At 47.2% G+C, this 12,304-nt stretch overlaps 1 protein-coding gene across 1 annotated transcript in view; it reads right to left on the bottom strand.

Moving 5' to 3' along the window:
• Positions 1 to 12,304, bottom strand: part of CLPB (ClpB family mitochondrial disaggregase) — a 1,931,888-nt gene that overhangs the window by 1,625,193 nt on the left and 294,391 nt on the right. Inside the window, exon 3 of the mRNA XM_069640284.1 lies at positions 3,997 to 4,083. Coding sequence (XP_069496385.1) covers positions 3,997 to 4,083 — 87 coding nt within the window. The remainder of the gene's footprint in view (positions 1 to 3,996; positions 4,084 to 12,304) is intronic.

Below are 12,304 nucleotides of genomic sequence, written 5' to 3'. Positions count from 1 at the left end.
ACCAGCTGCATAACAGAATTGTGTTCAATTACTTTTCCGTTTATTGTCTGATTTTAGCTAAGCGGCACACCAGTGCAAGCTAGTATAAGAGGGACACTGGGTAGGGATAGCTAGAAACTCAGTCTATCCTTCTGTCCTCAGTGTGTGGGTTTTTCTGATGCAAGCTGTGAGTTGGGGCTCACCCTGCTGTGTTCCACATCAGTTCCCACTGAGGATCCTGTTTGGAACAAGTGATTGTTGTAATTTTTAAAAATCAGCTGGGCCTTTGTCCCTGAGATTCAAAATAGAGGTCAGCTCATCCAGGGTTTGGCAAACCCTTAAAATCGTCAGACAATTGAGAAGGACAGCCGTGTGGGAAACCAAAAAGCCTTGGACTGAAACTGAGAGAAAGAGGAACGCCTGTAAACTTGCACCCGAGTTGGGAGGCAAGACTGTATCAAGGCCGGGCCATCCTATAGAAACCTTTTGTTTGATGGTTTTCTCTTGTTTTCCTTCTGATTTTCTTAGTGTGTAAAATACACTTCTATTGCAGCACTTCCTTAGTGCAGCATCATTGTGCTCCCCACGCAGCTATATGACAGAGGATAGGAAGATGGTGGTGCATATTTGACTTGGGAAAAGACTCAGGCCGGATTTAACACTCTCCAGGCAGACAAATGGCGAGCGGGCCCCTCTGCCCTGCCCCCCCTTTCCCAGTCTCCCAGAAACACGCAGACCCAGCCCCTACTCCACCTTTCCATTTCCTGCATTTGTGGGCCAATGGACACAGGGTCGAACTGGGCCATAAAATCATCTTGGGCACAAATTAAAAAGTGATCCACAGTAGCAAAAGTCTATTGATTCTTTTTTGGCACTGTTTTAATAGTACCCAAGGGGGGGAGTTTTTTGACAAAATGTGATGCAAATTTTGCATTTTAAAGAATATTTATTCAGCCGCAGTTGTCACAACAACTAGCCGCCTAGTGAAGTAACTCATTAAACTGACCCACACTGCCCAAAAAATGGCCCACTTTGACCCACAAAACAAGCCCACACCAGCATTTTGCATTTCTGGTTCGCCCATGGGCCTACTGCCCTATAGGCCAGTCCAAGCATGAGTGTAGAGCAGGTATTTAGCAGAGTGCCGGTGGTCATGGTCTGCACTCTGTAAATGTTCCTGAAGGTGTGTGCAGGCTGAAGAAGACACTGCAAATAAGAGAGAAGATTGTTTCTGCAGCATCAGATCGCATAGGCATCCAGGAAAACTAAGTGTTACCCCTGTCTCTCCCTTCCTGCTTGCATTGCGCACTTCATCAACCCATGTTGCTGTGACCGGGGCCCTGGTGGTTTAATGGCCAGGGCCCACACCGATCCCTTCGGGCCCTGTCCTGATTTCCTGGCATTTCTTCTCCTTTCTAGTCCCAGCTGCACCATTCCGCCTCCCCTTCTGTTCACTGGGGCAGGGCCGATTTTCTCACTCCCCTGGGACCCTTCCCCCTTTTCTAGGTCTTTGTGTACCACTCTGAAGCCCCCCCCCCATCCCCATGTTCCCGACGTTGGGGGTTACTTTGGCTGGGCCCACAACTACAGTCCCCTGGGGCCCTGCCCGGTTTTTTGGGCCAAGCTGCACCCGTTCACTATCCGTTCCCGGGCCTTGGGGGATTCCTTTCCCAGCCTTTGTGCCCCAAGCTGTAAACCACCCTCCTCTACCCCTTCACCACATAGGGGGAGTCCCCTTCCCTTGACAAGATCATTTTGCAGGCCGCTTTAGGACCGATGGCAATGGCACATCAGAAGCAGTTTGTGGTGCGCACAGTTAGCATCATATAAACATACCTCTTATGGTATGATTTGTGTCAAAAGGCATTTAGCTCATACACAGCACAGTGAAATAGCACATTAGAACTCCTAGGAATCCGAGGCATTGACTGTTATGATTTTTCTTTGTGACCTGACTGGGTTTTTGAAGGCCCTTCACAACAAAAGGCATGCAGACTCCCTAATTCTTATGGTATGGCTTGACATGAGAAACAACACATGAGAAACATCACAGAAAATAAATCAGTGGGTTGCGCGTGCGCTTCTGTGATGAGTGTGTGATCTGCAGGTCAAATACTCTAATACTTACAAGGCCAACACAGCCTTTCATCATTCCGAGGTTGATAAATCAGTGCCAACATTGGTTGGGTGATTATTGTATGTGAATATGTTTTACCTATAGTGGTTTGGTGAAAACGCTATGTAAATAACCAATAATTATCATTAAGTCGACTTTAGGGACTCTTGTGAGTAGAGTTTATTTCATAGGAAAAGTTGCAAACTGAATTGCTTTTATGGGTTCCCAATGTTGGTAGATCGGGCACGAAGAGATTTCATGATTTGCCCACGATTACACACTTTAAGTAGCGACACCAGGATTGGCGATGTAAGAACTTGACCACATATCTTGCCACGTATACTTCATATCAGTATTTGCTAAGGTTTAGTAATCGAAAGGTTAAATTATTTGTCTAGCAATGCCTTGAAAAGTACACAAATCACATAATAAATGGACCTGAAAATGTATACACATTATGGAAATGGGACAAGCAAAAATAATATGATATGTTTATTTTTCCCATCCTAGATGCAAGGTTTTCATGTGTAGGCCAAGAAAAGTTTATGTTGTGAACTATATGAATGGACATTGTACTATTAATATGTAACAATGTAGCTCAGCGGGTTGAGCGCCCAGTTCTGCAATGTGTGTGTGATCTGCAGGTCAAAGACTAATATTGGCAAGGCGAACTCTGCCTTTCATCCTTCCGAGGTCAATAAATCAGTACCAACTTTTGTAGGGTGATAATTGGATTAGAATATGTTCTATGTGGAGTGGCTTGGCAAAAGCACAATTTAAAGAACCAATCATTATAATTAACTAGAGTTTTGTGACTCTTGAGAGTAGATTTTATTTCATAGCAAACGTTGCAAACTGAATTGCTTTTATGGGCTCCCTATGTTGGTAGCTCAAGCATGATGAGATGGCATAATTTGCCAGGGATTACACACTTTGTTTTAGTAACAAAATAAGTATTTTGTCCCAGGCAGAGATGTAAGAACTTCACAACATATCTTCCCAGGTATTATTCATATCAGTATTTGTAAGGTTTGAGAGTCAGAAGCTTAAAAAATTATTTTCTAGCAATACCCTGAAAAGTACACAAATCACTTAATACAATAACCTGACAGTATGGAAACAGGTCAAACAAAATAATGTGATTCTACATGTATTTTGCCCATCCTGGATACCGGGGTTCCTATGTAAACCTGTGTAAACCAAAAGAATGTTGTGGTGTGCAATATATGAATGGACAGACCCTTTATTATTAATATGTAACAACTCTATAGTTTGGGTGCACTCCTTTAATTACATCTGTTATGTTTATTGATATTTGACGTGTGTGGGGTAAGGACACCAGGCCATGCATAATATGGATCTGCATGCTGTAGGAATTAACCTGTGATGTCACATCCTGTGACGTCTTCCCACTGCCCCCTTTTTTTCTTCGTTTTTCTTTTTAAGACTTGCCCTGCCACGCACCCATGTGTGTAAATCATCAAACATTGGATTCAACTAACCTTCTTAGAGCCATTTTTCTGAAAGTTCAACATTGTGCACTTGTGACCGCTATTACCTCTGCCCACCCTAAGCTCTGCCTCCATGACCCGCCCACCTAGGGCCCTTTGTCAGGTGCTGCCCACTGGGCCCTTTGCCTTAAATCTGCCACTGGAAACAGTGGTTATTTTTGGGATTTATTAGGTTTCTAGAAAATCTTACCATTGCGGATGCGTAAGAATTAGAGGCCAGAATTGTTTTTTACATGATGCATTGCTTATCCATACACGGAAAATCAACAATATATTGCAGTGTTCGATGATGTAAGGCATGTGCCTGCAGAATCTGATTAGGCCAAGCGATGACTTCTACTCAACCACCACACAGGGCAACCTTACAAACACCCATTAGATGAAACGTACCTTTGATTCTTGGATATTGCTGCTACCATAAGTGGCGTCCAACCGAGTGCGTGTCTGCAGTTAACATCCACACCGGCTGTCACCAATCTGGGGGGAAAAAACAGACTTTAAATGGAAGTTTAAAAAAACAAAAACACAGGTATCACTTCAATGAATCACAATAGTTTGATAGCTTAAGAACGGCGTTAATGAATGAGGTTCGTACTCATGACTTTTTTAAAAAAAAGGGTTCAAACACTACCCAAAGTAATGAAAAAATGAATGCGTGTGCCTCTAAATGACTCCCAAAAATGTTACAGCAGTAATCCATTAATTTTGTTACACACCATTTCTTCATTACTGCATTTCCCAGCTCCACCTTCTCACATGCTTTCCAGCTCCTTGTGTAGTCATTTTCAGATTGAGCAATTAGAAAACGTTATTGTAGGGATTTAATTTGGCGTGGAAAAAGAGCGGGAGGGCCAAGCGCAAATAGGAGTACAGTCAGTGAGTGAAGTAGTGACCACACTGAGTGAGTTTATCAGGGTAATTCATAGAATTTTGCACAAAAGTGGCGCACGCGCCTGGCGCACAGTGTACGCGTGCGAATGTCTGCGCCAGCCGCGTGCGCTAAAATCGATTTCCGCGCACAGCGTATTCAAGGATTTTCGCCTCCAAAACCAGCCGTGGCGCAGAGTGGCGCAGCGATCCTGCAGCAGCGCCAGTTACGCCCCAAGAACACCCTTAGCGCAGGGAAAAGCCATCAAAATCCCCAATCCAGCGCAAAGGGCTGCGCTAACCCTGGACCAGTTTACAGGGCTGCCAAACAGCAAACGCCAAGCGGGGAACGTGTATTACTGGGGTTCGCGTGAAGTTTCACACGCGAAAGGGCCTGTGCGAGTGGGGTACGTGTATAACTGGGGTTTGCGGGAAGTTTGACACACGATTTCAGCAGGGTACGTGTATTACAGGGGTTCGCGTGAAGTTTCACACGCGGAAGGGCCTGTTCGAGTGGGGTACGTGTATGACTGGGGTTCGCTGGAAGTTTCACATGCAATTTATGCAGGGTACGTGTATTACGGGGTTCGAGTGAAGTTTCACACGCGAAAGGGCCTGTGCGAGTGGGGTACGTGTATAACTGGGGTTCGCGGGAAGTTTCACACGCAATTTCCGCAGGGTACGTGTATTTCTGGGGATCGCGGGAAGTTTCACACGCGATTTTGCTGTCAGAGCGGGGTACGTGAATTTCAGGGGTGCGCGGTGAGTCCTACACGTGAATTGGCAGTGTGGGTCTTCCCAGGTGTTCCCTCTACACCCCCCAGGGCACCTGCAGGAAGCCCACACCACAGGGCCTACTCCCCACCCCTTGTCATGTCCCGCAGGCAGCCCATCCACCATGGGAATGCCCCCCAGCCAAGCCACATGTCAGCTTGCACCCCTAGCAGTCAGGGGCACCTGCCAGCAGGCCCCACACATGTCCCCCTGCACCCCCACCCCCATGCAGTCAGGGGCACCTGCCAGCAGGCCCCCGCTCATGTCCCACACATGTCCCCCTGCATCCCCACCCCACAGCAGTCAGGGGCACCTGCCAGCAGGCCCCCACTCATGTGTAACGCTCACCTGATTCCCGTAGAGGCGCCGGTCTTGACTGGGCGTATACCGTATCTTCAAAGGTGATGTGTAACACACGGCTGGCTCTTTGGGCTGGACCTCTGTGCACTGTATGTCTGACTCGAAGGGTAAGATGTCTGCAGATAGAAAATATGGGATTAAGGAACTGGGTTATTGAATGTCTCTCTCTTCTTCCCTTTCTCTTCTCCTGTAGAACCCCAAAGGTTAACGCTCACACCTTAGGTAAGTGAACGCCGTGCTCTCCATCTGCCTCGGGGCAGGGTGCTGTAACCAGTTTCTTCACTGGATAAGGGGAGCAGGCCTCTTGACTTCAGAGGACTGCTGTCCGTCGTTTACTGCACGAACGGTAAGTTTCGAGTAATCCTAATGTCTTTAAAGTCTTTAGTAATGATGTCTCTTGTTTTGCAGGGTTGCGGCGATGGCGGATGACGGGCTGAAGTGAGTTGAAGATGGAGCCAGTGTGATGAATAGAAGCGCCTGGCAGCACGTAAGTAAGCGCTTGTTGCCTGCTTCACAATGCGCTCTAACTGTCTTTTTATTTTGCAGGTACAAGTTCGGAGCGGCTGCAGGGTGCCGGAATACCCACTGGGTTAGATGTGGAAAGGAGTAATGGCACGTGAGTATTAAAGTTCCCCAATGTCTTTAAACGCACCTTGTTTTGTCTTTCAGATGCGGGATGCAGCGCCGAAGGCCTCCGGAGCATGCAAAGAGTTGGTAAGCTTTTGTCTTTCAGATGCCGGAATGCAGTGTGAAGACCTCCGGAGCGCACGAAGAGTAGGTAAGCCTTTGTCTTTCAGATGCCGGAATGCAGCGCGAGGCGTTGGTGACAGCCGATGGACCAGGTAAGTGAAGAGCTGTCACTGAAGACCGTAATGCTAACCTGTTCTTTCTTGTCTTTATAGGTGTTGCTGAAGACTGGATTCAGGATGGTAAGCCTTTTTCCTTAGGCCCAGGATCAGATGCAGAAGACACGGTGAGCGTTCTGCTGCAGAGGATGCAGAATAACGCAAAGCAAGATTCATCCATCGGGTGTGGTTTAAATAGCCTCCTGTAGTGCTTAGGTGTCTCCTTCCACAGCCACGCCTAGGTAAGAAAAGAGTTCCTGCTTTCCAGAAGAGTTCCAGTGTTCTGAATCTAGGGAGTGGCTCCTGCCCCACCCAACAGGAAAAGTAGTTCCAAACAGAAGAGGATCAGAGGCTCAACTGGCAGGCAAGTAAGCAGCATGGTCTGCTGCAGGTAAGTCCACCCAAGCATTATGAGCCCAGCGCTTCCAGCGCTGGGACTGGGCATTCCAAGGGAGTTGGGAAAACCCTGACCTTTTGGGAGCAGAGATCATGACAGTACCCCCCCTCAAGGCCCCTCCCAAACCGGGCTTCTCCGGGGGTTTTGGCTTGTCAGGAAATGTTCAGTGAAATCTTTTGATTAGGCGAGGAGCGTGGACATATTCAGCAGGTTCCCAGGATCTCTCTTGGGGGCCGTAGCCTTTCCAGTCACTTAGGTAAAATAGTTTAGATTTGGAGATCTTGGAGTCCAGAATGCTTTTGACTTCAAACTCGAGTTCTCCATCAACTAGGATCGGTTTTGGAGATTTAGTTAGTCGGGTTTGAGGTTGCACGGGTTTTAATAGAGAGACGTGGAAGACCGGATGTATCTTCATGTGCGGGGGCAAGTCCAACTTGACCGCTACTGGGTTTACTATGGTAGTGATGGAATAGGGACCAAGGTATCTTGGGTTGAATGTGCGTGGCCCTTTTAGAGGTAGATATTTGGTGGATAACCAGACTTGATCCCCTACTTGATATTGAGGGGCTTCCTTCCGATGTTGATCTGCTCGTTTCTTGTATTGTTCTTTAGCCCTTTGAAGGTGAGAAACAGCTTCCTTAAAGGCTTGGGTGATTGTAGAATGCAGGTAGTCTACTGCTGGTGTTTCAAGATCTTGGAGGGGATCCAACTCCGAGGTTCGAGGGTGACAAAAGAAAAAACAGGGTTTTCCCAGTTCCCGAATAGACAGAGTTATTGTAGGCATATTCGGCTATCCAAAGGATGTCTTTCCAAGTTTTTTCCGTTTGTTGCAGCATGCAGCGTAAATACTGCTCCAGAGTTTGATTGGTCCTCTCGGTTTGTCCGTCGGTCTGAGGGTGGTGACTGGTCGATAGTCTCACATCAATTTGAGCCGACCGACAGCAACTTCGCCAAAAATGAGAAATAAATTGACTACCTCGATCCGAAATTAGAACCGAAGGAAAACCGTGCAGTCGGACGATGTTTTCGAGAAATTCTCGGGCCAGAGTTGCTGCTGTTGGCAAGCCTTTGAGCGGAATGAAATGCGCCATCTTGGAGAATAAGTCCACGATTACTAGAATCGTATTGTATCCGGAGCATGGAGGTAGATCGGTGATGAAGTCCATAGAAAGCGTATGCCAAGGGCGAGGTGGGATGTCAATAGGGCGTAAGAGGCCTGCTGGTCTTTCCTTTTGACTCTTGTTTTGGGCGCATACTCCACAGGACATTATAAAGTCTCTGATATCTTTTTTCCAAGACGGCCACCAGAAGTAGCGCTTGATCTTTTCTGAGGTCTTGGCCATACCGGGATGTCCTTCCATTAAAGAATCGTGATAACAAGAGATTACTTTTTTCTGTAAATCTGTGCTGGGTAGGTATAATCGTTCTTGGAAATACAATAAGTTGTCCTTTACTGCAAAGTCCTTTCCCTGCAGATGCCAATTCTGTATGTCTGCTGGAGTTACAAGTTGCCTGGCTTTATCCTTAACTTCCTCTATGGATTCTGTGGCGATTACACCCAGAATTCTTGGTTCGGGAATGATTGGTACAGGTTTAGGGTTGATCAAGTGTTCTTCCACTCCCATCCGAGAAAGGGCATCACCTTTACCATTCTTTGTACCAGGTCGATAGGTAATTATGAAGTCAAACTCGGCAAAGAATAATGCCCAACGGAGTTGTCTAGAGGATTGGGCTTTTGCGGTTTTCAAATATTGCAGGTTCCGGTGATCCGTAATCACAGTAATGGTGTGTCGGGCCCCCAGCAGATAATGCCGCCAAGCCTTAAAGGCAGACTTGATAGCCAGAAGTTCCTTGTCAGTAATCATGTAATTGACTTCAGGAGGCGAGAATTTGCGGGACCAAAATGCCACGGGATGCAACTGATTGGTTACCGGGTCCTTTTGTGATAGAACTGCCCCCATGGCAAGGCTTGAAGCATCAGTTTCCACGATGTAGGGGAGTTCGGGGCGAGGGTGTTTTAAGATTGGTGCAGAGATAAATTTGGTCTTCAAATCCTGGAAAGCTTGTTCCGCCTCGGTAGACCATTCAAAACGTTTGTTTTTCTTTAACAAGGCAGTGATGGGCTGGACTATTCGAGAGAATTCGGGGATAAACCTGCGGTAAAAGTTAGCGAAGCCTAACATGCTTTGCACACCTTTTACGGAGGATGGTGATGGCCATTTGAGAACTGCATCGACCTTCTTTGAATCCGTACGCACTCCGCCAGGTGATAATATGAATCCCAAGAATTCAACTTCAGTCACGTTGAAAACACATTTTTCCAACTTAGCGAAAAGTTTGTGTTGACGCAATCTTTCGAGGACCATTTTCACGTGTTTCCGATGTTCAGATTCCGATGAAGAATAAACGAGGATGTCGTCAATGTAAACAACAACACACACATCTATGAGCTCTCTGAGGACATCGTTCATAAAATATTGAAAGGCGGCCGGGGCATTGCAAAGTCCGAAGGGCATGACCTGATATTCAAATAGCCCATACTTGGTGCGGAAGGCCGTCTTCCATTCATCGCCCTCTTTTACTCGTACCAAGTGGTAAGCTCCTCTAAGATCCAGCTTTGTATATATGCATGCTTTTCTGACTTGGTCCAGGAGTTCAGGGATCAAAGGTAACGGATATCTATTCTTAACGGTGATCTGGTTCAGGGAGCGATAATCTATACAAGTTCTAAGGTCTCCTTCCTTTTTTGGAACGAAGAACAAAGCTGAAGAAGCAGGGGACTTGGAAGGACGAATAAACCCATTTGCCAGGTATTGATCCAGGTATGGTCGAAGGTGAAGGTTCTCAGGCTCGGTGAGGGCATAAATTCTACTACAAGGAGGAGTAGATCCAGGTATCAGGTCTATCTGGCAGTCATAAGACCTATGAGGAGGTAGAGAGTTAGCCTGATCCTTCCGGAAAACATCTTGGTATTCTAGGTATTCGGGAGGTAACTGGGGAGTCTCTGAAGAAATTGCCGCCAGTGCAACACCAGGTGGAGGGTGACAAGTAGAGACACATTCTGGAAACTGGACCGTTCTTGCTCGCCAATCGATCAGAGGATTGTGTTTCTCTAACCAAGGTATTCCTAGAATAATCTGAAACTGAGGGGCCTTGATCACATCGAACACGATCTTCTCATGGTGTCCATCTTGACTTACCAGCGTCACCTCTTGAGTGGTATGCGTTACTGGCCCGGAGGCTATCTCCGTACCATCAACCGTAGTAATGACGTCCTTTACAGCCTTGGGACAAAGAGTTAGATTCATCCTCAAAACCATTTCATGATCCACCTAATTGCCGATGGCACCGCTGTCGACGTAAGCTTCAATTGCATGTAATCGATCCGGATTATCAGGGCTAATGAGGACCATAGGTATCACGAAATGCGAGGTCACGGAACTGGTTTTCACGCTCGGCAAGAGGACCTCTATTCTTGTCGGGCGAGGTCGTTTCCCTGCTCAGAGTTTGTAACTTTGGTAACTGCAGCTCCTACTGCCTTCTTGGCAGGTTTCACCGGACAGTCTCGAAGAAAGTGCCCTGAGTTTCCGCAATAGAGGCATAATTGCAACTGTTTTCTCCTTTCCCGCTCCTTTTGTGTTAGAGGACCTTTCAGACCCCCTATTTGCATGGGTTCCCCGGAGTCTACTCCTTTGGAAGGAGTTGGCAGTTTGGAAAATACTCGAGCATCAAACTTGGAACGATCGGCCTTCCTGTTCTGCAGTCTGTGATCTATTTGAACGACTAAGTCTATATAGTCCGAACAATCTTGTGGGGGATTCACTACTTGGGCTAACACATCTTTGAGCTCTCCACGTAGACCTCTATAAAACAGCGTAATCCTTTTGTCCTCAGGCCATTGAGTTTCCACTATCAGTCTGTTGAAAGACGCAATATAAGCCAAAAGGTCTTGATTACCTTGTCGCAACGAAAGAAGCTCATTGTCCAAGGCCTGCCCCTGTGAATGTCTTGCGAACAGTTTTTCCATACTGAGCTGAAAAGCTTGAAAATCATGGAGGACCGGATCATCTTGATTTACTAGAGGGATCGACCAGTCTGCCGCATTGCCACTAAGGTACGAAAGCACGAAAGCTACTTTAGCTTGATCAGTTGGAAAGGCTGCTGGCCGGCATAAGAAATGCAACCGGCACTGATTGATAAATACTGCAAACCTCTTTGGGTCACCAGAAAATCGTTCGGGCGGAGCCAGAGGTACATTCCCAGGTAGGTTGATCTGCACTGGATTCATAGAGGATGTAGAAGGAAGATTTCCCCCAGATGCGGGTAACGGGGTCTGTCCGGCTTGTGACTGTAGCAATTGTCTAGCGAGATCATCTGTTCGCTCCTTGGAAATAATCAGTTCCCTTCTTAGAGCGTTCGTTTCCTGACGGGCTGCATGCACTTCTGCCCTTAGTTCCCCAAGTAACTGGGCTAGCTGGTCGGTATCCGAGGTTTCCATAGCGCCTGGACGGGAGTTTTGTGGTAGGCTTTGCGTTCTGTAACGCTCACCTGATTCCCGTAGAGGCGCCGGTCTTGACTGGGCGTATACCGTATCTTCAAAGGTGATGTGTAACACACGGCTGGCTCTTTGGGCTGGACCTCTGTGCACTGTATGTCTGACTCGAAGGGTAAGATGTCTGCAGATAGAAAATATGGGATTAAGGAACTGGGTTATTGAATGTCTCTCTCTTCTTCCCTTTCTCTTCTCCTGTAGAACCCCAAAGGTTAACGCTCTCACCTTAGGTAAGTGAACGCCGTGCTCTCCATCTGCCTCGGGGCAGGGTGCTGTAACCAGTTTCTTCACTGGATAAGGGGAGCAGGCCTCTTGACTTCAGAGGACTGCTGTCCGTCGTTTACTGCATGAACGATAAGTTTCGAGTAATCCTAATGTCTTTAAAGTCTTTAGTAATGATGTCTCTTGTTTTGCAGGGTTCCGGCGATGGCGGATGACGGGCTGAAGTGAGTTGAAGATGGAGCCCGTGTGATGAATAGAAGCGCCTGGAAGCACGTAAGTAAGCGCTTGTTGCCTGCTTCACGATGCGCTCTAACTGTCTTTTTATTTTGCAGGTACAAGTTCGGAGCGGCTGCAGGGTGCCGGAATACCCACTGGGTTAGATGTGGAAAGGAGTAATGGCAAGTGAGTATTAAAGTTCCCCAATGTCTTTAAACGCACCTTGTTTTGTCTTTCAGATGCGGGATGCAGCGCCGAAGGCCTCCGGAGCGTGCGAAGAGTTGGTAAGCTTTTGTCTTTCAGATGCCGGAATGCAGTGTGAAGACCTCCGGAGCGCACGAAGAGTAGGTAAGCCTTTGTCTTTCAGATGCCGGAATGCAGCGCGAGGCGTTGGTGACAGCCGATGGATCAGGTAAGTGAAGAGCTGTCACTGAAGACCGTAATGCTAACCTGTTCTTTCTTGTA

This window comes from Ambystoma mexicanum, chromosome 7q, assembly GCF_040938575.1.
Source record: "Ambystoma mexicanum isolate Mex_15411 chromosome 7q, UKY_AmexF1_1, whole genome shotgun sequence".
Taxonomy (NCBI): Eukaryota; Metazoa; Chordata; class Amphibia; order Caudata; family Ambystomatidae; genus Ambystoma; species Ambystoma mexicanum.
Note: the sequence above shows the minus strand (reverse complement) of the source record. Positions and strands in the feature narration are given on the sequence as shown.